General features: G+C 37.1%; 2 protein-coding genes across 4 annotated transcripts in view; one reads left to right on the forward strand and one right to left on the reverse strand.

Annotated features, from left to right (window-relative positions):
• Nucleotides 1-23775, forward strand: LOC112553890 (coiled-coil domain-containing protein 171-like). Of its 2 annotated transcripts, none has more exons than XM_025221375.1 (32): nucleotides 1-52; nucleotides 674-773; nucleotides 2040-2163; nucleotides 3874-3953; nucleotides 4214-4388; nucleotides 4763-4875; nucleotides 5377-5465; nucleotides 6038-6078; nucleotides 6387-6481; nucleotides 6875-6967; nucleotides 7475-7569; nucleotides 8854-8919; nucleotides 9733-9871; nucleotides 10331-10436; nucleotides 12047-12171; nucleotides 12380-12469; nucleotides 12657-12818; nucleotides 13119-13157; nucleotides 13397-13564; nucleotides 13826-14014; nucleotides 14307-14603; nucleotides 14950-15160; nucleotides 15535-15720; nucleotides 16436-16650; nucleotides 16973-17134; nucleotides 17387-17578; nucleotides 17878-18023; nucleotides 18251-18446; nucleotides 18650-18790; nucleotides 19038-19126; nucleotides 19430-19516; nucleotides 20000-23775. In XM_025221375.1, exons 2-32 carry the CDS (start codon nucleotides 702-704, stop codon nucleotides 20076-20078), a joined length of 4062 nt encoding a protein of 1353 aa, XP_025077160.1. In that variant the 5' UTR covers nucleotides 1-52; nucleotides 674-701; the 3' UTR covers nucleotides 20079-23775. The 2 variants fall into 2 exon arrangements, with proteins under 2 accessions (XP_025077160.1, XP_025077162.1); XM_025221377.1 differs by having other exon boundaries at nucleotides 14310-14603.
• LOC112553892 (alpha-methylacyl-CoA racemase-like) overlaps nucleotides 23159-25504 on the reverse strand; it is a 6190-nt gene continuing 3844 nt past the window's right edge. For both annotated transcript variants that reach the window (XM_025221379.1, XM_025221378.1), the window contains exon 7: nucleotides 23159-25362. In XM_025221379.1, coding sequence (XP_025077164.1) covers nucleotides 24962-25362 — 401 coding nt within the window. In that variant the 3' untranslated portion in view covers nucleotides 23159-24961. The remainder of the gene's footprint in view (nucleotides 25363-25504) is intronic.

The following is a 25504-nucleotide window of genomic DNA, read 5'->3' on the forward strand; positions in this document are numbered from 1 at the left end:
GCCGGAACTCTATTACAAACACAATGGCGGTTGTCTGTGCTTCCCAATGTTGGTATGCATTTATTTTGCAAAAATGTTTTTTACAAATGTAATAATTTATGGATGAATTTTGTTTCAATTTTATGTCAGAAGCATATAAGTTATACCATAAATGTTATACATGTACAGCTAATAAGTGATTCATTATAAATCATCAAACTTACCCAAGAACGATCTAGTCCAGACTTGAACAGAGTTGATTTGCCCTTTTGCTATTTTGTTGTGTGAAACAATCGTGGTTAAAACACGTTATTCATGAAACTGGAATACACTTGTAATTAAGAAAATTTTATTCTTACTGAACTCAGAAATCAGTTTTTTTATTTATCAATGTTTAACTTAATGAAACTATACAAGTTTTACGATTAAAGTTTCAGTATGATGTATTAAAACTATTATTTTACATCAAAACATGTATTTTATGGAAAATACTTTGGGAGGATCCATCATGCGTTGATATATGTTGTTATGGATGCCATGATATACACTTTAACCTATAATCAAATCCTAACCCTAAAATAACCTCATTCTAGCCTAATATTTCCCATGCAGTTTGTAAAAAGTGTATGACATTCTGGGCTTTCCTAAAGTAAGGTTTTGTCGTCATATATATTTTTTTTTTGTTTGGAATCAGAAACAATGGACTCTGAAAACGATGAAGAATGGATATTAAGGAGACAGCTGTGGATCTCAACAGCAACAGAATGGCTGAATCTTTTAGTGATTTTCAGAAGGTATGGAATAATGAAATCAATTTATCTAAAATTATGCTTTATTTTTAGCTATACAGAAGCTTTTAATAATAAGCATAAAAAAGTTTGTTTGAGAGATTAAAAGATTTCAACTATCATATAACTACCTTTTAAAAACTCTTTGATAAAATTGTGATCACAATGTCAAAAGGCATCTACATTGCAAAACATGACAACATATCATTACTAATATATTCTAAGACTGGAATAATCATTGTTTTCTGGTGTAGAAAACCAAGTACATTCAGCATAAATCACAACAAAAACAGAGAGAAGTTTGAATGAAGCTGAGATCTTTATTTTTTTGTTGTCATAGACATTTAGTATTTTAAATATTCTGAATTTTTGAGTGTAAGATGGGATATATCAGTCAATTTTCACATTATTAAAAATGTCATTACATAAGTTTTTGAGGTCTATAAGTAGATTAATCATTATCATTATATTGAACATTATAATAAGAATAGCTTTGTAAGTTTTTAGTTCTGAACCTTATAACAATTTTCTCTTTAACATGTTTTGAAATAATAATAATAGTAATAAGGATTTATAAAGCGCCTTTCCAGAGATTTTCTCAGAGTGCTTTACATAAATAATATATAGACGCAATTGTCAATAGCTATGCACCCATATTTGCATATAACAGACGCGCTCATTCCCACTACAGATGCTGCTCATACACGAAGTAAATGTAAACACATGTCATGCATGCTCAGGCTCAGGACAGGGTCACAGTGAAGTCGTTCTGAAAAGATATGTTTTAAGTTTGGACTTAAAGGCAGTAAGAGAATCAGAGTGATGAAGGCTGATGGGTAATCCATTCCAAGCTGATGGGACTTGGTAGAAGAAAGACCTCTGTCCATGTCTTTGTCTTTGCTAGTAGGACTTGCAGAAGCTTAGTGTCAGAGGATAAGTGAAGAAGTTATATGGGCGTATAGATGGGAATGAGTTCAGAGAGATACCAAAACCAGTGCCAGAAATGGCAGAGTAAGTCAAAGTGAAAAGTTTGTAGGCTATATAATCCACGACTGGCAGACAGAGAAGAGAGTGTATAATAGGTGATATATTTTCATATCTAGATGGTCTGCAGATGAGGCAAACAGCATTATTCTAGATCCTTTTAAGTCTGTCAAGAAGATTCTTGGGAATTTCAGCTAAAAGAGAATTATAAATAGCAGACCACGCTTTGCTGTGTTTTGTGTAAATCAGAAAATAAATGTTTAGTTGTTTTGATTATTGTTCTTGCAGGATTTTAAGTTGGATGGCCCAACATCGCATACAATACTTAACACATCAGGTTTCTCTGTGTATGATGTGAACCAGATACGCATTCAAAACAAACAGCTGAAGTTGGATCTGCAGGCAGAACAGGGTATCATTTTATTTTTATCTCTTTATCCTTTTTTTTCTACCTCCTCCTCCAAGAGGAAATACAAGATGGTTATTCTTTAATTCTGAGCAAACAACACAACATCATTGTGTTACTAAACTGCTAATAAACTAAACCACAGATTTGGAAGTCATTATTTTCAGATCTGGACTGATTTAGAATCTGTGTGAATTGTCATCTTGCTAGTTGTAATTATTGTCTCTTACCATTGTCAGAGGCAAAAACTTTGTCGAGAACTTTAAGAGTTCTGCTGCTTCATAGAATAAGTATTTAGATTTAAGGAAAGTACCATTTATTATTTCTTTTTGCAGTATACCCAAAGAGTTGAATATGTAGAGTTTATGTTGATAGCTTCCTATTTCCAGCTGTCTGCTCCTGATTGGCCAGAATTGACCCATGAACAAGGAGCACACAAACCCAATCAAGTCACGTCTCCTTCCTCCATATCCCACCCTTTGTATCCAGTTAGTTCAACTCTCCAGTTTTACCCAGCTTTGATTGCGAAGGTTATGTCTTTGCTGCATGTGTCCTGTCTGCAGTTTTGGGCTGATAGCTCAGTCTCTTTTACACATCCAGGCTTTGTGGCCCAGATTAGGAGGTCTCTTTGCACTTTCTTCCAAGAGGGGAACCCCATGATCTGATAGGGTTTAGGACCCGGTGTATGCCTTGTACATCTATCTGAAAAGATCCACATCTCTTAGGAGGAACAGATGCCATTTGTTTCTACCTTCGTAGGAGGAGAAAGTCAAGTAGCAGTAGCAACCTGTGTAAAAGCAGTCATTAGATAAGATAAGACAAGACTTTATCTATCCCAGAAAACAAGTAAAGGACTGAATATGTGGATTTTTCCCCCATACATGAAATCCCTTGTACAGGCCAGAACACATGAGGACAAACTGTAGCAACTAACCCAGCCTTTTTGGTAATGTGGCCCTTAAAACACCATTAAGGCAATAGGCTGGCAGTCCAATTTCACGTTCATGAGATTTTACCTGAGGGACCATAAAGATCACTCTGATTCTCTGGATGCAGTCAGAAGTATATCGCCTACAGAATGACTTGTCCCACCTACTTTGTCTCCATAGATTAGCATGTTTTGCAGCCTGGCTGGAAATAAAATATGTGTATGATTTTTCTACTTCAGCAGCAGTAGCCTGTTTTCTTTACTGGACTGCCACATGCCCCACCTGTTATTTATTCTCTATATAGTAATGTCCTCTGGTACAGTACAAAAAAGAAATAACATTTTTGGCAGTAACACTCTTTTTTTTGAGTACCTACCAGATGACATAACTGCTAGTTCCCACCCATCTCCCAGCTCTTCACAATTCTGGTGATAAACCAGAGAGAACTCACTGGCCTGACAGGAGATGATGTGGGGAATGGTGGAGGGGGGTGAATTGAGTTATATGTTCTCCCTGCTCATTTGGTTGACTTACATTCATCAGGAGCAGACAGCTAGCATAGGGTATCTAGTAGGGTGAACTCAACTTCGTCATGTCTTCTTGTAAATGCTCAAAGAAAGAAATATTACTACAAGAAAAAGATATCTTTTTTGTGTGTTGTCTCAGACTTTCTGTATTTCTGAGTCCTGCCACCTTCTTTTTTTTCACATCCATTAAGCCCCAAATTAATAATTGGCATACAAATTTAATACATTCTTCAGATGCTGAAAATTGTTGTTCTGAACAGAGACTGTAGCCCAGTTAAGAAAACGTCTGAATGCCGCAGAAAAACAAAAGCTAGAGGTAACAAGCCAATGCAACAAAGAGGTGAGATGAATGGTTTAATGAATCAAATGAAGCAAAATAATTTTGTTAATAAAACTGTAATAAAATAAAATTTCAAAAGTAAAGCAAATTTAGCAAAACAACTCAATACTCTATTCATTCATTTTATTTTATTCTCTGTTTACAATGGCAAAGATGAAAAACTAGTGAAAGTAAATATATTCAAGTATAATGCTTCAAGTAAAATGATTACATTTTTATTGCTTTCTCTTATTAGTATAATTTTTCTTTTTGTGTTACAGATTGCCTCCCTAGAAAACCAGCTGGCTAAACAGCGGGCTCTGGTGGAGAAAGGGGAAGCAACTCGGCATAATGTAGAGTTTGAGATGACCAAGGTTCAGCGGGAGCTGTCACAAACAAAACAGCAGTCATTGCAGAGAGAATCTGCTCTTCAGGAAGTTCAAGATGAACTAAAGCGTATGTTGTTTCTAGTGAAGCTAGATCTACCATTAGCTCATCTGTTCTGATCTATATATAATGTGAGAGAATCTGATTCTGTCACATGAACAATTTATGCATTTTTTTTTCAGGAAACAATCGTGTTCCATATACCACTGTCATAGCTATTGTTGTCATCATCACCACCACCATCATCAGAAATATTGCTATCATCGCCACCACAATCATCATCATCATAACCACTAATGCCTTGTTTTCCTCCATGGTCATATTTTTTGTGATCTCTGGTTTTTGTTTTTGTTTTTTTACCTTCGTTTCATCATTTTTACACCAAAAAACTATATGTGTATTATTTATCTGTATAATCATCAACAACTGGATCCATTTTGTAGACAAAATCAGTGACCTAAATGATGAGATCAGAGCCTTGCAACAGAATTTACAGAAATCTAAAGAAAATGCAGAAGATCAGGGATGCAGACTGCAGGCAGAGATCAGTGACCGGGTAAGTTGGTAGACGTTCCAGGAAGGGGTGTGAAAGAGAGTTATGTGCAATCTTTTCTATAACATCTTTCAGTGATGAATCTTATTCTGGACCAATCAAATACACAAAGCTGAACCTTTACATGTATTCTTTCATACATCTGTGCATTCTTCACTGTTTTCTGGCCTGCATGTCTAATGCATTTGAATTTTTTTTTAAATTTTGAGACTATCTTGTAATTCATACTGCAGTTCTAACATAGTGTTTTGACAGGGTGTTCCAGAAGTCCCATGGCTGTGGTTTGAGAAGTTTTTCAATGGATCTTGGGTCTTTATGTTGAGTTTTAGTCACTTTGTCTTGCACTCACAATTTGTGTGTGTGTGTATTTCCAGACATGCACACATGTGTGCAAAATGTCATAGAGATCCAAATATCAGTGTTGTCTTGAACATGTTTAGAAAGCATTTAGACTTAGCAGATTATTCAGATGGTTATAAGATATTTAGCTGACTTCTTCTTCAGGACCAAGAAGTTGCTCGGCTCAAGGCTGAGATGGATGTTTGCCGAAGTGAAAGAGATAGATTGGCTGTGATGTGTCAACAACAGGAGGCGTAAATAAATCCCTTTGTTTATTCTGTTTTAAGTGGTTTTTAGTATTAATAAGTCTAAGAATGTTCAGTTGAAAGGCATCTTCATGGAAGTAATTCTTTTTGATCAATGTTGATCAGTTTTGCTGTTAGACATGTCAGAAATTTGGGTACAGGATTCATGCATAAATAGAAATATAACGTTCAAATGCAACTTTTCAAAATGAATTTAACAGGTCTTTTATTCATTTATTTTTTAGTTTGTTGATATTTTGAGCATTTTTTTTTTTAGCTTCTGCTGATTTTATAGTTATCTTTAGTATTATTTGTTCATGAACTGTGCAGAAATACATAACCACAAGAAAATTAAAATGTAAGGTAGTTGAAGTTGCACAATGCTAAAAAAAACCTCTTTTTCCATTTACAAACAATTTACATACAGCTGATGCCTACTGCTGAAGCCTTTAGATGCAAATTTGTCAAATGGTTCCTTTCATATTAGTTTTCTTTAAGTAAACTTTTGTGCAAGGTATAATCTAGACGGAATAATCTTTATTATAATTTCTTTTTGCTTTTTTTTTTTATTTTATAAACAGGACCATTGGGGGTTTTGGAGAAAAAGTTCATGAATTTGAATGTAAGTAATCTTTATGAATGCTCAAAAATTATTTGCATAGAGTAGAAAGTGTTTAGCAATGGTAGCTAAGTCAGCAGGTTTTGCAACTGTGCTATTATCCCTACAATCTCATGCTCACTTACGCAGGCAAATTGGATTTTACTTTGTCAAGAAGTGGATGAAAAAATGTTACTACAACATTATAGCATCTTAAAATGAGAAATTTGATATCTTTTTGAAAGATGCAGAGGACACAGGCTGTGCTGTGAAACTTTCATGAATTGCAAGTTTGCTAGATATTTTTAAAAGCGTTTTACAAAATATTACAGTGGAGCATAAGAATCAGTCTGATGACCTACAGAGAGCCTTAGCAGAAATCAGATTCTTCAAGGAACGCGAGGAAAGACTGAAGAAAGATCTTGAGGTACATTATAACTGTGTCACCTCAGTTATGCTATGTAATTGGAAATGGTTGTAACAGAACTAGCTCTGATTCATGTTCATGTTCAAGGATGCAGACTAGCTACTGTATAAAAGTTTGTATATGTATATATGTGTGTGTGTGTGCGCGCACCTGAGTGTAACTAGTTTAGCTATTGTTTAGAAGGTCTTTACATGTTAGTAATTCCAGAACTAGATTAAAAAGTACTTTTACAAGCTCAAAAAAGGGGCAGTGAAAAAAAAAGATTACAAGCAGCTCAGCTGTGGCCTAATAAGACATATGCACAAATGCGCACACACATACACAGTGTTCTAATCCAGATGTGGGAGTACATTATTGAACAAATATTTTGTTTTGTTGGTTTGTGCTTTACAGAATACTATAACAAGATTAAAATCTCTGGAGGAAAACATTGAGGCAGAAAGAGCAGCTCATCTGGAAAGTAAATTCAACTCAGAAATTGTCCAGGTACTTTTCTTTGTCAGCCTTTAAATTGGCATCAAATTTGTTTTACACGGCTTTTTCCTTGGTGATGCTAAAAAACTCTTAGTGTCCACAGCACATCTTTTCATAGAAGCTGGTTTTTTATTTCCTTGCTGTCATTTACCTTCCAAGAGCCTTCACATTCTCTGCTGTTAATCACAAGCATATCAGGATTACAATAAATCTCAGTGCCAATTTGTGGTTTTCAATGATACTGTTATCCTTTAGTAATGGTCTTGTCCTTGAAAGATAATTTTTCTCGATCTCAGGCATGCTTTTGCTTTATGAGCATTGCTAAGTTAGTCGCTCCACAGCAGGTACATATATACTTGTACTAATATATTGCACTGACAAGCAAGCTGAATTTACTGTTAATGCACAATGATAATGATGGGATGAGTATATTGTGAAATATATTTGAAAGATGCCATGAGATTTTTGTGAAGTATGCTCCTCGGTGACAATAAAGTGATTGGTCTTACTGTGTTAAAGCTGCGTGTTAGAGACTTGGAGGGATCTCTGGAAGTGGAGAAATCAGCCAATGCTGAGGCTAACAGAGCAGTGGAACGTTTAACAAAACAAATCAGGTTAGTGGTAGACCTTAGTGTTTGTGATCATGTGTTTTTCTCAACATTTGTTGCGTACTTAGCACACAAAACATTGTCATTTGTAGAGAAGGTGTAGTTTAAGATATTGTACTGTACATTAAGATATTGTACTGTACAGTTTAAAAAAATCACTTTCTAGCCATAGTTTTGCCCCACTACTTTTTTTTTTGAATGTTCAGACAGTAGCTCCAGAGTCTGCTGTGTGCTGTAGCCACCACAGGGATTCAAAGATGTTTTCTTTCATCAGTATGTCAGCAGACCATGTCTCTGCTTTTAGGTTTTGGTGGGTTGGATAGTCCTGCAGAAAGTGGGCCACTGTAATTGGGGCCATGCCTAAGGGGCACTCAGGAGACTCTTGAATGCGGGATCTTGGCTGCTGAAGCTTGGATACTGTTGGAACCACCTTTTCATGTGCTTAGTTTTAATTATTGTCTTGGCTGATCAGGGGCTCTTGAGCTTTCCCTCCTTTGCGCAGGAAGCGAATAGCTGAGTGGTTAGAGTACTGGTGTTCAAACTGTGAGGCGTACCAGTTTGATACCTGTAAGGCAGCAAGGGAGCAGACATGGGCACCATCCTCAGGTTAAGCTGTATCCAAGAAAAGTGAGGTCCCTAAATACCTGAAAAAGGTCACGGCGAGATCTTTACCTTTACCTGCCTTTGCCAGTCTATCAGCTGCCTCATTGCCAGGGATATTGCATTGAAAGAGAATACACTGTAAGATTGTTCAGAGGATTATTGCAGGCTGCTCAAGGCTGGTACAAGACCTTTCAGTTCCTTGTTCTGGCTGTTTGAAAGGGTTTCCAAGACTGACAAATCATCAGCAAAGAGGATGATTTTGCTGACAATGTTTTTTATGTGGACCCAGATAATCTAAACTGCAATCTGCAGAGCCTCAGCTTCAGCCATATATTTGGTAGAGTACTGGCCTGTCTGGATTATGTTCTGGAGAGTTTCCATCCTTAAGCTGAATTGTGATTCCCCTTCCACCATTTCTGGTGGCCTCCTCAGCTGATCTGTATTTATACCTGTGTCCATAGTTCATGTGGCAGATGTACCCCAAAGGGATTGCTGTCCTTTCTAGAGTTTGAGTACCTTTTTTGAAGGTGCCAGGGATACTGTTTCTGGTTATTGTAAAGTTGTTTGTTTTTTTTTTGTTTTTTTTTTTTGCTCAGTCATTTTTATGATACATAGAGCATTATTATAGATACTTTGTTAACCCTGGTGGATAATAATGTTTGGAATATTATGTCTTTTTTCCTTCAGAGAACTGGAACAAATATATGATGACGAGCGAAAAATTAAAAAGGATATCATGAACAAGCATGACAAGTAAGACCATATGTAGTTACTTTTTAAAAAATTTATTTTGATTTGGATAGCAACGTTTTCAGTGCTAAATCATTAGTATTCCGGTAACATGGACAAAAGAAACATATATTTATGCATAACAACGTATAACACAGTTAGAGGTTATGCTGTAAATGTCTACAAGTTACTTGCATGTTGATCCTGAACAGGCAGGTATGCACATATGCAGTAAATACTAAAAACATTCTGCGCTTCCATGTCTGCCTGTTCTATTAAAAGTTCCTGTTGACTGATGTTGGAGATTAAGGGAAAAAGAGTGGGAATAAATGACTATATGTTCAGCCCAAAACTATGGATATGTCACAGGAATTCAGCAACTGCTGACTATCAACAGAAGTGAGGCAGTCAGATGGAGAAAGAGTGGTGTGTGAGTGAGGGGTGGGGGATAGAGAGATATGTCATTATAATGATGGATGTGATGATACTGACACTCAGGATGATAGTAGCTAATAATGGTGAGAGAATTCGATTGAAAGTTTATGACAAGGCCACTAGTGAAAAAAAAAATAGAACAAGATCAACAGTGGTCAAGGTCAACAGTCTGCATACAGCCCATCAGCACTGGGATACTTAATCTTTCACAAATGATGGAGGGGAAGAGAGAGAAAGATAGCCAGTTATGGGATTTTTTTCTTTTAAGGTAAATTTGTTATATTCTATTTGCCCACAGGATGAGAGAATAAAATATCTCGATTTTGTTTTTGTTTCTTTAAACATAATTAGTTTTATTATTTCCGCATGTATATTTCTTCTTATTCTGTATTTGATTGTCAGGCTAGAAAAGGAGTACTTGAGCACAAGGCGTCAACTAGGTGGTGAGATAGAAGAGAAGAAGACAGTCATTGGCAGCTTGTCCAAAGAGCTAGAAGTTCACCAGAAGAACTTCAATGAGCTCAAGACAGAGCTAGGAAAGGTGAGAAAGAATGTTGTCTTTTGTAGGTGAGGAAGGCATTTGCTGACTTATCAAGATAAAGTGTAGGTTGGGTCACTGAAGTGATGTTGTCATTCAGGACTTTGTTAAGAAGCTTGGTGTTGGCAGGGACTGTATGCATGCAGTATTCTAGCAAAAGCATTTCAGAAGTTATTTTGTTTACAAAATTATGTAGGGATTGATGGTACTAATGTGCTTTTTTTGGTTTTTATTCTCAATAAAAGAAAATGTACAATAACCAAAATGCAGGAAAAAAATTAAATGCTCAGTTGTTGTACATCTGTAATTTAGTTGTGAAGACATACTTTGCAATACCAAAATGCAAGGAGAATAGTTTTTATATACTACATATATTACATGTTGCTATAGGCTGTTTTGCACGTTTAAATTTGCTACTTTTTATTTGTTTTAGCTGACTTTGGCAATTCTGTAATGTTCCAGGCAAAGAAAAGACAGGCATTTTTAGAAGACTCTTATGGTACAGCTTTCAAAGAATTAGAATATCTGCTGCTGAACTTTGATGTGGAGGACAAGAACAAAAAGACAAGTATGATTATCGTTGAGACTAAATCATTCCTTGTTAACCTACACTTTACTTTTCTTATGATGAGTGGGATTACAAATAAAATCATCCAGTCACCACATGTTCGGTCACCCCTTCTTGCAGCACTGTTAACTGTACCTTCAGATCTGCATTGTATGTTGCAGACTGGTAGGTTAAGGTTATCAGGGTCAGAAGATGTGGGCAGATGCCCCTTGTCTTGAGTTCAGACAAAGAGTCTGTTGAAGAGTTTACCTTGTCCGTTATATGTCAAAAGCCTTATGTTCCATACAGCCTGCTGTTTCAGACATAAAGTCTGCTGCTGAATTTACTTTGTTCCTTAATGTACTGAACAATGGCATTACGTACCTGGATATTTTTTCTTCACATGAATGAATAAATTAAACTGTTGCTTTTTAGGTTTGTATTTCCCAGAGTTTATGTCAGTTCAGTTCCCGTAAACATTGATAAATTTAGCCTCTGTTGCATAAAGATAAAGTTAGGGAACTGAGGCAGTCACTTGTCTACGATAACAACATAGTAATTTGTCAAGTCTGTGTGATGGAATCCCTTAAGCGGGTCAAGGTCAGCAAGTTGCAGGGGCCTGATGGGATCTGTGGGTGTGTCTTACACTACTGTGCTGTGCAGTTGGGTGGAGTGTTTCAACATCTCTTTTAACTCTCTCTCGACTCAGATCACATTCCAGCACTCTGGAAACTTTCCATCACTGTCCCACTAGCCAATAGCACTAACCTCCCTCATAATGAAAACTCTTGAGAAAATTTCAAAAATCTCATTAACAACATCTGTAGAGAATAAATTGGACCCACTGCAATTTGCTTATAGGAAGAGGGGTTTGTTGACGATGCCAAAGTGTTCACTGTACAAACATTTGGATAAGCTCAGGACGCATGCCAGATACTCTTCACTGATTTTAGTTCTGCATTCAGCACAGTCCAACGACGCCTTCTGGCTTTGAGACTGATTTCTGATTTTGATCTTTCACATCAACTGGTTTTGTGAATAGTGGATTTTTTGACTTGCAGACAGAAGAGGGTGTATGTAAATAGTGATGATTCTGATACTGTTGTTACAAGCACAGGGTCCCCACAAGGCTATTGTCTATCATCCTTGTTGATTATCATGTACACTGACAGCTGCAGAAGTACAGAGGAGAATAGCTTCCTCATTAAGTTCTCTGATGATACAGCATTGTTGACTCTTTTGCAGGAACATAAGAAAGATCATAGTAATGCCTTAAAAAATTTTATATGTGATTGTCACTTGCCTTTTTGTTCATTGCTAATATTTTTCATGTTGACATCTTTTAACGGTGCACCTTGCAACGAACTTTATTCTTACTTTTATTTCTAACTTTTACTTCTAACTTTTACTTTGTAACTAGAGCACCTTCCCATTTTCAAATTGCCCTTTGGGACAAATAAAGTTGATCATTGTCATTGTCATATACCACAAAGGAATATTGTTATTGCTAACATGCACCTTATTATGTGTGTTTGTGTGTGTAAATGCGCTGTACACACGCACATGCATATGCATGCATTTGCTTGTGTGTCGGATGCTGATGTGTGGATGTGATGATGGAATGTTGCTAGAAATTGTAATTTCCAAGAAGGAGAGTTCTCAAGAAAAGAAGTCAGTGGCACCATCTGCTCTTGTGGAAAAGCTGAAGCACACTTTGACCTCCTATCGCCGTAAGCTGGATACAACAGCAGAAGAGGTGAGGATATAGAAAGGCCAGGAAAGATCTAATACATAAAATGTTTCTAACAATATGAATTTTAATCAACTTCATGCTTCAGGCATTGTGGAAAGAGAAAAAAAACCCAAAAAGTGTAGTCAAAGTAAATAATACATACTGATGAGATTAAATTTTTTACTTGCAAAAATGTGGCATTAGAATATGATAGTTCGCCTGTCTTTTCAAGTTGTCTAAATCCAGAAAGCTGTGTGAGAAGCTGACCAAGGAGGCTGACACATTCAGGGAAATGATTAAAACCAAAGACAAGTCACTGGAGGTGAGACCAGGCACTTTTTTTGTATTTTGCTTTTCTATTTATTTCATATTTGGTTAAGGAAAATGGCCTGGGATATGCATTTCAGTTCTTTCAGATACTGTTACAGATTGCTTCTCAGCATCATCTTCCCACAACTGCGTAAATGGAACTTTTTTCATTCTATGCCACTGACATTTTTCTCTGACAGGATACACATAAGAATTACACGCGGACAGCAAAAGAGCTGAACAAAACACGAGCAAGCTATAATGAGTTAGAAGCCATGGTCAGCAAACTGCGATCTAGCCTGGAGACTACTAGCACCTCCCACGGCAAGGATCGTAACAGGATCCAGGAGTTGTCTGAAGAGGTACGTTCACAATCAAGTTCAGTTGTCCTTGGAATGCTCAAGAAAAATTAAATGTTATCAATGCTTCAAAATGTGTGTTATCTATAAAAAGAGAAACCATGTTGTTTTGGTCCTATGAATTTTTGTTTTAAGTTTATGCTTGGGCAAAGATTACTTTAATGACACTTTTCCACTCCTGTAACAACTGCTAGCTTTGTGAGCTCTCTTTACATTAATCCTCATAGATCAACATTTGTCATAAGATCTTATTTGTGTTTTTATTTTAATTAAAAAGTATCATGGAACATTTTGCTTTTGTAGATCATGAAGTTGGTGAAGAGACATAAACAGGACAATGAGGTATATGGATGTTTGTATATGTGAAAGAGAGAGTCTACAGTAATATTTCCTTATTATATACTGCTATAAGGATAAGAAGAATCATCTATTTTTCTCACTGTGTAGCTATTTATACAAGAACAGTTAAATTTGAGCATGCATGTGTGTGCACGTGTGTATGTTAACTCTTGTTACTCAGACTACTTTCATGTTTGATGAAATTCAATATGAAAACTTTGTTTACATCTGACTGAACACAGGACAAAGTGGCCTGTCTGCATGGACTGTACCAGCGCCTCACAGCTGCTCGGGTCCTACTGCCCCAACAGGACAAACCACCCAGTTACTTCTCTTGGAATGACCTTGCAGAAATGGTGTATGAACAAGTGGTTTCATTGGTGGAATCGCTTCATCAAGCAGAAGAAAAGGTTCCTTTTCAATCATGTGCCCAATGGATTATTGAAATATTTACCTTTCTGTGATCTATATATGAATGATAATTCCCTAATTAGTATTTATTTCATTACAGACCTTTTGTTATTTATGTACAAAGGATATAAAATTAAATTATAAAATAAATGATTTTACTATGCTGTCTGTAATTAAATAGAACCATTTATTGTTGATTTTTAAGAACACTCTGACAAAACACAACATATTTAAAGCTTATTTTTTTGCCGTCTGTGCAGACAAAGACCATGAATGAAAATCTGAGATCACGAGATGAAGTTGTAACAGAAATGCAGAAATCACATGAAGAGCAACTGTCACGCCTAACCGCGCTGACACGGGAGAGAGAAGCTAGCTGGACCAAGCAAAAGGAGGAGATGGAGCAACACTACAAGCAGCTGTTGGCTGACCTTCAGTTGAGGACAAAGGTTGGTCTGGAATATTCCCAGCTGATGTAATGAGTGCATGCAAAAGACTGATATAGGATTCCTGCTTAAAACAATTGTCTCTGAGGGGTAGCAAAACTGCTGCCTGTTAGGAAGAATAGCTTGACAGAAGAGGTTAAGACTGATGCCATGTGAAATAAAATAGATGCAGGGAAAAATCTGATGAGGTTGATCAAGACTGAAGCTGAAGTTGTGTGAGATGAAAACAATTTCTAGGTGTACACATTTCTTTCAAGACTAATAGACTGGGAATATTTATCTGTTGTTCCCTAAGAAGAGTCAGGCCATGGCTGACCAAGCCTGGGAGAAGATGCGTGCAACTGGTGGTGTTCAACAAGGTCTAGAAACAGAATGCTCTACCCTTCGGCAGCAGTTGTCAGAAGCACAGACACAGTCACGGTCCCTCCTGACAGCATGTGCCCTGCTGTGTGGAGCTGTGTATCCTCTTTATGCTCGGATGAATGCATTGTCAAGTCAGCGCCACCTTTTGGAGGAGCAGATGGTTCTGTGGGATAACTGTCGAGACAGGGCCCGCTATCTTGTAAATGTACTCACAGCTGAACTCTCGCAGGTCTGTCTTTGCATGAATTTGATTATACTACATTTCATACACCAGTTTTTTGGTGTGTATCAGGCAGTACATTTTCTGTGGAATTGTAATAATATTAATCATATTCATGATGTTTCTTTGTTTCACGCAGGCATATAGTGTAAACATATAGGTATTGCCTGCATTCCCACAGAGTAGGTGTAATTTTTATTTATCTAATGTTTGTCCATGTTGCCAAGCACAATATTTTACATTTCTTGACTTTGCCAGATTTTGTTTGTAATTCAGATTAGTACGTTTCTTCAGGTAGTTTTATCAATAACATAGCCATTGGACCAACATGATGTTTTTATATATCTTTTTGTAGCCTGAGCATCCAAGGGTTCATGACAGAAAACTACCTCGCAAGCATTTGCTTGGCTTCCGAGTTGGAGTTATCGTCGTTTTAGCTGCCCATCGTTTAGTTCGTCTCGGCCAACTTTGCTGCCGCTGTTTCGTAGCTTATGACACAGCATCTGCTGGTAATGGAATTGTTGTGCTAACAGGTGGTGTGAAACTTCCTCAAATACTTGCTCCAGGTGAGTGAAGCAACAGAAATTATGTAGAAGTGTATGACTAGTTGAAAACAGTAAATTTCACAGGAAAGGGTAACAATTTCGAGATCATTCATCATGTGTACATGTGTATATGGGTGGATGTGTTACTGGCTTATGTGCACTGTAATATTTTTGTTGTGGTGCCACAAAATGCTACATATTCAAAACTATTCTTTCCACCATTCGTGTGATAAATTAATAACATGGTAGATGTGGTGATGTGTAAGTTTCTAAGTAATTAATCAGCAGGTCAGGGATAGAATTGTAAATTTTTGAATATCGGCGAAAGGATGTAAGACACTTGATAAGAGAGAGAGGGAAACACTGATGCAAGGAGGGGGTTATTTCTCTTGCAGTGATCAGAACAGAAGATGTGTCAATGCAAGATTCTACAGAGAGCACCCTTCCTCTGGCTTCATCTCTCAGAGTACCAGTGGGTCAGGCCCATCTCCTTGGATGGCTGACAAGTTCTGCACTGGCAGAAACTGTGACAGTATGCATGGCAGACATTACTGATGCAGCTCACAGCTCAAATAGTGGAGGTATGCCAACTTCATTCTTCTAAATTTGGATCATGATAGATGCACTAGGGTAGACAGGCTATTTCTTCTTGAATGTTACAGGTTTATTGTAGTGAGGTTTGTTGTTGTGTAAAGTGTAGTTGTAACAAAATATGTGGAGTAAATAGAATGAAACAGATACTGCAGTCATGAATAGATTTCTATGCATATTGATCTTCTGTAAGTGCATTACATATTTATAATATGCACACTTTGTATATGTTATATTCCCATTGTAACTATATCCAGTCTTCTGTACATGAAGCCTTTAATGACAGGTTCAGCCACACTACTTGTGCACACACATTCTGTCATATATCGGCTGACACAGTAATGTTACATACAAGCTGCATGGCAGGATCTTTTCTCAAAAGTTTGCTTCATGGCTCCTTTTCATGTATTGACACCTGAGCTGCTATAGATCACGTTTAGAGTTGTAACTGTTGGTGTTAAAAGAGTTTGCATTCCAACCATTTACGTGCATTTGGTGATAGCATTTAGGTGGTTTTCTTTCACATCTGTTGTGTCTTCTTTCCAACTGATTTGTGATAATTCATTTTAAGTATATATTCTGGTGCTATTCACCTTCAGTATTTAAAACATTTATCTTACAAAATCTCTACAAGGTATACATCACAGATTTCTGGATCATTCTGAAGGTGATGTTTTTTGTGTGAATCCTGCCTTTGTTTGGCAGGTACACCTATAGAACATCGAGCTCTAGTGGCAGCAGCAAGGTCATCCTTCTCCAAACTAATGGATCACTTGGCTCAGTTCTTCCCTAGTGTGAAACTGCAGCCTGTGGCAGCACTGAGGGATCGGCGGTCTCTGACTGGTCGCTTGACACGCAGTCTTGCTCGTTTGCTGGAAGGCATGAATGTGGTGGAGAAAAACTCTTTAGTGTCTTCCCAGGTATGTTTGTGTTTATAAAAGGGTATATGATCTTTCTTGAAAATAAGTTCCTCATTCTGATTTATGGAGCATTTTATAAAACATTAAAGCCAATTGCAAATGATATGAAAAATTCATTTATTCCTGGGGTCTCAGTTGACGAAAATGACAAAGTGAGTAGAAGAAAGAGAAAATATGTAAGCCACAGATGGAAATAGAGGTCTTCAATGGGTTTTCTGACATAGTTTTCAGAACAAAAATTTTAATTGTGTTTGTGGGTGGGTGTCAATGTGCAAACATGCTTTTTTTCTTAAAAGTGCATGTATGTTTGTTTGTTGTTCAGGAATTGATGGTAGCTCTTCAAAACCACATTTTAGACTTTATACAACGCCTACACTCTGTGGAAATTGAGCGACGACAGCTATTGACAGAACTGGGCAATCTGAAGACACAAATAGCTGGCCTTGGCTCGGCTGCTGAAGCTGCTGACGGCAGTGGAGACAGGGTGAGCTTGTGGACTTATACTACACTAATTTTTACATTATCTTTGATGATGCTGACATTGTGGATTTCTAATGCACTTTGTTAGCAGGCTTATTTGTTCATGATGTGTTATTTTATATTGATTTCTCTTGCACTACTTACTTTTTTATTTTTTTTTTTCAGTTCTTCCTGTTGTCTTATAGTTTCCTGTGTTAAAGTTCATGTCTCTTAGAAATGAACACATATCACAGCATTTTGTATTAATGTTTTGCAGCCTATTAAATTTGTCGTGATGGATAAGTTTGAGAAGGTCTGCAATGAACTAAATGAAGCATTGAAGAGAGAGCAAACAGCCCAGCAGATTCTTAATGAACAGAGTAAACAGCTGCAAGAACTCACCCTGCGATTGGACCTTTGTGACACACAGGGTGTGCAACGACAGCAGACTCTTTCAGAAGCGATGATTGTAAGGGTGCTTCCTCTACTTTGGTGTATATGACCAGAAAACATTTGAGTTTATTTTCATGTATGTATGTGAGAGACTGTAGAGTTAGAACACCCCAATGTGTAGATATGTTATCACTGACAGGAACTTTCTTGAAAGGAAAGCTTTATTATTAATATGCAATGAAATTTTGCATAAGAAGCATGTTTTTAAATAGTATGACAGCATTTGCTGAAAATTGTATAAAGGGAAAAAAAAACAATGCCAACACACCAAACATAGTAGTCACAGCCAATCTTTAAATTGACAAATGACCTCAGGGACTCTCAGAAATGAAAGATGACTTAAGGAGGAGGGAACAGGAGCTACGGCAGGCTAAGAAGCAGATTCTGCAGATGGAGTTTCAGCGTAAATCCCTCCAGACAAATCTCCGAGATGCAGAGGAAGCTCTCCACACAGCTGCAAAGTTAGTAAGAAAGGATAATGTATTGAAGTCTTGCAGACCTCAGAATATGTTTTATGCACTGTCTCAGTTTTCCGTCTTTTTTTTTCCTTGTGGTTCTTTGCTCTTATCCTCTCTCTTACTTATATACACAAGTACACATGCACGTGCATGCACATATGAACTTCTTCAAATTGGCTTTAGCAGCATTTCTGCATTGCTACAGAACTAATGGATGTGTATTTCCGCAGGGACAAAGAAATTCTAGCTCACTACCTTAAGTCGGTAGAGGCAGCACTGGAAGAAGTCAAACAGCAATTGCTTCATCCACAGCAATCTGGCAGTGCTACTAGCGACTCTGCCATTGTTATGTCCAAACTCTTGCTGAGCACGGACCTCATTCCACAAGATATTGGCAAGGCTGGACCTGAGCTCATCGCTTGCCAGGTTTGTTTAGTTGTTGTTCATGATGTTTTGAACTAGATGTTTGATGTTCTTAGCTATGAAGATCTGCACATGAAAAAATAGTTTGCGGTCAATTTAAGACTGAAGAACCACATTCTTTTGGTCATCACAATCTAAAGATTTTCTGGGTAGGAGATAAGGGCTCTTGGACATGAGTTAAACAAAAAAAAGTTAAATTGTTGCAGAATCTGGTTGGTGCTTTTGTCGATGTCCATCACCAGTCAATGACACGACTACGAACACTTGAGGAAGAGAGGGTCTCTCTTCATCAGCATGTCAACTCCCTCAAGCGTGAACTCAGTGATGCTGTGCATCGAGAGTATAATGTTGGTAATTTTTGAAAGACATTTTTTTTAAAGACTTCATTTGCTTTCTATGTACAGTAATTTTTGCTAATCACCAAGAAATAGAAAAACAGATTTTTCTCAAGTTAAAATTTCCACTGTCATATTTGCATAGTATGTGTGTATATATGATTTTAGTATTTTATTTGCATTTCTATGAGCATGTTGTAAAGCTGAAAGGTATAATATTTGCAACTAAATAAATGGATTTCTACCTGCCACTTGACAGCCTGATTTACCAACTCATGACAACTATGACCTAGTGCCTTCCATATCTCGGTCAGACATCAGTTACAAGGACGAGTTCAGACCACTCAGGTAAGTTTTACTTTGTATGTATACTTTTTAAAGGGTATTCTTAGCAAAGGCATCTTATTTTTCATTTAAGTGTGACAATTCCATTAAAGGTAATGTACCGTACATTTACACTTCTTGTAATCAAGACTGTCCATGATTCCATGGGTATTGTGGTACAGGCATTGCTTCTTGAGAGATGTTTCTTGTCATGCAGTCATTTTATCATATATTGTAAATTACTCAGAGACCATGACAGATACTTAATTTCAGAACAAATAGGTTCATAGCCAAATTTGATGTTTTTGGACAAAATTAAATTTTCAGGGAAGATTCAGAGGCATCCTTCTCAGCAACTAGCATGCCAAGCTCACCTGAAAAGTCTTTGTCCAAGTCAGCTTTTAGGACAGTTAAGTGAGTCCAAGTTTGATGTATTTTGAAACTGGTCTCAACCCTGTTCATGATGCCATGTGCAAACAATCACAATTTGTACAAAATTGCAAATAATAATAAGAATAAAGTTTACTTGTATAGCGCCATATTTCAGCCCTATAGGCAAGTTCATGAACCTTAAAAAAAAAAACTGTAATCAAGGCTGCAAATGTTTCTTTTCAAACCACTGTTCCAGTCACAGATCATACAGGTGTGAATCATTGTTTGCTGCTCATATGGTAGTCTGCAAAATGCCTCTTTGAAAAAATTTCATGAGTAATCAGGAAGCATTATGATCTACAGCCATATGTTGGTCTGATGATTCTTATCAGACAGTTTGTAATTTCTGCGTATTTGGTTTGTGTCCAGCCTTTTGTTTGACCATCAGAAAATGATATGGATCAGACAATAGATGTCTAATTATGTTTTGTGAATTGTTTTGGTAAAAAACTGTTCTCTCTGCAGCAAGTCTCCAAGGCTTCTGACTCCCAAGACGGCGGCACACAAATCACGAGCACGTCTGCAAGTCTCAAGTGCAAGATAGCCTACTCTGGAAAGATGTTGCCAGAGTTATCCCACTTAAAGAATAGTTGATGCTTGGTTGGCCATCAGTGCAGTTGATGATACACTATTGATGCTTGTTCAGCTTTACAAAAGTGTTTGTAGATTCTTTTTGCTGTTATGGATTAAACCACACAGCTTTAAACTGTCCATGGGGTTGTTGACAGCTCTGTGCCTCCATTTTACAGTGATAAATCATAAATCACAATGTTATATTCTAAAAATCAAAAGCTTGCTTGAAAAGGAGAAAAAGGAATGGTGATAATATATATTAAACTTTGCATTAAAGGTTTACAGTTTATTTCTGGTAGATAATTGAAACAGAAATGAAGACATTTCTTGAAGAATTTGGAAGCTCTATTTTGAGAATGTAAAATACAGATATTGTAATTAGATGAGGTAGCAGATCTAATGCCAGCAAACTTCAATATTACTAGCGGTTGTGAAAGTTCATGGATTTGTAATGGTTTGGCAAAAGATGGTCCGTTAGGGAAAGGACACACTGTAAAGAAAGAGAAACAGGAAGAGAGAAACAGATTTTATTTGTTGGTTAAATGTGTTCCTGTGAAATGAGATTTTACATTTTAAAATTGCTAAGGGAATATGAAGTGTGTTTATCAGAAGCTCTGATGAGGAAAGAACCTGTAAGATTGTGGGTGAAAATAGCTTGGGTAGAAATAGCTGGAGAGCCTGACTGGCTCAGTGCACACACTGTCATAAACATGCTTGCATTGTTAATGTTTACCTTTTTTTTTTTTTTTTGCCCAGGATGACAATTCTGGTACTTGTACTTAGTTCTCCTTGTACCTAAGTGGTATATAAGGCATCCACTAGGGGTCTCCATTTTATGTCAACAGCAAAGTTTATTTATGTTCCAAGTCAGTTTTGGTTGTTTAGTTCTTTCTGATTTTGATCATTCTGATATGTGGTTTCAGGAAATTTAGTGTCTTACCATGCTGATATGCAGTAAAGACACTGAATGCCAGAACAATTTAACCATGTCTCATCCTCCTGTTGTCTGTGATATGAAACTTAAAATAATTTGATATTGATGTTGTTTGTAGCTGAATTTTATTTAAATGTATAAATCTTGAGTTTTTAATATAATTCTTGTGTATCTGTGCAATTATACCTCATTTCAGTTAAACCTGATTAGTTTCATCTGTTTGAAGACTTTTACGAGATCTATTTGTTAAAAAAATGTCTTTAGATGTAGTTTTGCATGTTAGCCTTACACCATTTACTCTCTTGAATGTGAGACTATTATGTAAATGTAAATGTAAACTATTTTGTAAACAAATTTGAATTGCAAGTGCTGATGTACCTGTGGCATAACATACAAACACAAAGAAAAGCATGGTAAATATTGTTATTATTGTTGTGTATTGAACATGCACATCTACATCTACCTGATGATATCACACACACACACACAGATGGGAGAGTGATGACTGAATATAAATCCTTTATATATATTTACATGTGCCTTTAAATACTTTATAAATTGTCCATTCTGTACTTTTTTACTTTACATATTTTGTTAGACAAGCAAACATTTCTTCAAGAGAATGAACATGTGCTACAAATATAAAAGTTGTGCAGGTATCATCAGCGGAAGAAAATGACATTCCAGGGAGAAAAAAAATACAAGCTATGGTATTTCTTATCTTACTCACCAACACTACATGTGGTTCCAGCTTTGTTTGAAACTTGTTGCTAATATTCATAAATGTTTAACCATGGATGTGTATAGGTGGATTGCTGTCTGCCAAGACCAACGTTTAGGCTCTTGCCAAGTTCTCTGCTGCTAGTCTCAGTGAGCCTAAACAAAGAATGTGACTAAACAGGAAGCTTTATACAAACTTGCCTCGTTTTAGTAGTTAACTTGAAAAAATAGTCTGCCAGCAGTCCAGTCATACAAGTTCATGTTTAACAGTTTATCAGGGTATAAACATTTTCCAAATGACTGGCATTGGTTGTTAAAGATACCAATCTTCAAAATACGAGCGAGTAAAGATTCTCATCTGTGTAGGAAAAGAGATCAGAACTATGATGTCACAACCATCAGCAAGGTTCGCCCGTGAGCGTAGATCATACATTAATGAGACATAAAATGGAGCTGCAGTTCTAAAGGTGGGCATTGAATGGGGATTTTCTCAGATGTTGGAAATATGCACCTTGTCATTTGGCAAAGCATTTACACTCTGGGTTCTTTATTCCACATAATTATCAAAATCGTAGATTGTATCATGCAGCATAAATTTATGTTATGCAATAATCACATTCCGTTTTTTTCAAGATATAACTGAGGATATGTTGAAAAAACCTAGTTTATGTATGATCCTTATGATGTCTTAAAAATTGCTGTTCAGCTGATTGTGAACCTGTTCTTTCTGAAAATGTTTTGACATCAAGCCTGAAGCATAGAACTACAGAAATGCTCGCAAATAAAATTTTTCTGTATTTTGTATGAAAAAAATCTGGAAAACATGAATTTTGAACTACTAGCTCACGCTTTTGGTCAGAGTGATTTTTTTTAATTTGTGTTTTGTTTAACACCCAATCAAGTTTTCTCACATTTTTAATTGTCTGTCATTTCCAGTGGGTAGTTTGCATGTCTGCACTGCAACCAAAGAGTGGAAAAGGATTTTCATTTAAAACTATCAATATTTCCACTGGTGTTAAAAAAACTAAAGCAGATCTTTCTGAAATTATACACAACCGACTTCAGGTACACTGCATCTTACAAAAAAACCCTCCCACATTTTGTGCATGGTATCAACGTGGTATCGACATCTCACACGCCAGCTGAATGACATTCTTCCCCATGAGAAGTCCTGAAATCATGCAGTCACTGAGAAAGATGTAGCAGAAGTCTTCATCCATATGATTCTTCGTTATGAAAAAATCTCAAGGACACTAAAAACCTACACATGAAAAGGACCATGGATTTCTTCATTTTCATTCATAGTCAGACTTTTATTTTGATCTAGCCGAGTGATGGGGATTTTGGTGAGATGGCAACAAACTTCCAACACACTCAAACAAAGGCAAGAACAGTCAGCAGGTGTGCAACCCTTTAATCCATGAGCTTGTGCAATGGCCACGGCTGTGCTACATTGTGAGAGGTGCTAAAAGTCAGGCTGTCTCTTACTATCACATGTCTGTGCTCGCTCTCATCTGCTGATGTCTGTTCTTATGTTTCGTTTCAGCTCAGCCCTTATATTCCTCTCGGAAGGCTAAACTTTCCGCGATGCTCCTATACAGCTGGGGCAATTAGGAGTTTTAACCCTAGCCAATCACTGCTAAGTATCCTCTCTTGCCATGCCTCAGCAGGTCCCGCCAACAACTAACAATCAACTGCTGGCCCCGCCAAAAACTAACAACAATCATCAGCCTACCGGCCCTCTACATTGATATAGAATAGGGATTTGGGACACAGGTTGTGAAAAATGGCACCCAGGGATATAGATTCCTTCTGGAAAATACTTGCCAGCATGATACATTTCTGTGTGTATGTAAATCTATATTAAAATGTGGAATTTTTAAAAAGTATATATATATATGAATATGATAATCTCTCTTTGAGGCTCAGAATGAGTGATGATCCGTCGATTTGAGGGCTTAGACCAGGGGTGAGGAACCTTTTTTCCTCCAAGGGCCATTTTGATATATATATATATAAAAAAAACATAATTTAATTATCAACTGAAAAATTAGCCTTTTATATTTGGTCAAACTGTAGTTTCATCACAGTGTGTTAACACTTTTGCAATGTGTACTATCTTAGCCTGCCTAGCACTGCTGTCCTCAGAGTCACCACTACAGATGCCATTTTATAATTAGATGTATGAAAAATGAGCTCTGCTCCCTAGAAAAGCATAGTGAAAAACTGTTTGGAGTCTGTAAAATATGTTTATAACTAGGAAGTTTTTAAAGGGGAGACAGTATATAGTAACCTTTTTTACCTCATGTATAATTTTGTTTGCGATTTGTAGTGAAAGCACACATAATAATAATGACTAGTTAGCACACAATACCTCCTCAGGATGGGGGAGTTCATGGCATTTACAAAGTGTCCACATGCTACACACACAAGCATACATGAAGAACATAAACTAATCAATCCAAAATAATTTTTACACGCCAAAGTTTCATTTGCTCATCCTTTGGAAATCCATGAAATGATAATTTTGGATATTTGTAGGCCTAAACTGTACGTTGAGGTACACAGCAAAGTTGACAATCAAACTATCTATCATTAGGTTGGAGTGAAGGTCACATGCATGCCTAATTCTCCAAAATCATCCATATAGGCCATGGGCAGCTGATGAGAAGCATGTGTGTCTGTTGCCTCTTGTACATGTATGTCATGTCTATCCCATAATGAGTATTCCTCATTTATCCCTCAAAATTTACATTATGATTCAATTAGCATAAATTTATGTTGCTATGGAACAATCTCACACATTTACTGAATTTCAAGTCTCACCAGCAGCTGCTTTGGCTGGGCCAGACCAAATGATTTTGCAGGTCTTATACAGACCCTGGGTCTGGGTTCCCCACCCCTGGCTTAAAGGGTTTCCCTGCTGGCTTTGAAGATGGCAACACAGCCTGGGTTCTACTGCAGATTTGAAATCACAAGGACTTCTCCCTTGAAACTGAAGCAAGGCTTTCTTCCTGGAGCTGAGATAGATTTTCCATCTGTAAATCTATTGTCGATACCACTTCCTAGTTTATGGATGACTTTGTCTGCTTGTCCATCAGTGTAGACATTTTCATATACAATATTATTAGAGCTTTGCGAAGTTCAGATGCAAATCAGTTTGAAATTTGGAAGTGCCAATAGCTGCAATGACTCCCTCTCTACAAATTGGCTTTACGGTATGTGTCAATCACTCCATCCTGCAACAGTTTAGAGATTTCCTGGGCGTCAAAGCCTGCCTCACTCAGCACCTCCACTGTATGCATTCCTATCTTGGGAGATGGAGGCACAATGTTGATTCCAGGTGTCCTCGACAGTTTTGGGGCAGGTGCAGGCTCCTTCTGATTGCTGACAGGATTATGAAGAAATACATTTGTGGCTTTATTGTGGGGATGGAGGGGTGCCTCATCAATGCCTAGAACAGGTTGCACGCAGGCATCATAGTCCCTGAATATTGCTGACCATTCATCACGAGTCTTCATTTTGAAAACATTTTGAATTTTCTCACGTAGCTTTGATGGGTCTTCCATTTGATTTGCTTCAGATGGGCTGATATTCAAACCTGTGCATGAAGATATAATTTTCATAAGAAACTATTTCTTAAATAATGACAGCATGGTCCTTCATGTGTAGGTGTGGTTTGGTCTTTCTATACATTTGCTGGCTTATTGCATGATACATAATAAACATCTACAAGTGCATGG

Source organism: Pomacea canaliculata, linkage group LG13, assembly GCF_003073045.1.
Source record: "Pomacea canaliculata isolate SZHN2017 linkage group LG13, ASM307304v1, whole genome shotgun sequence".
Taxonomy (NCBI): domain Eukaryota; kingdom Metazoa; phylum Mollusca; class Gastropoda; order Architaenioglossa; family Ampullariidae; genus Pomacea; species Pomacea canaliculata.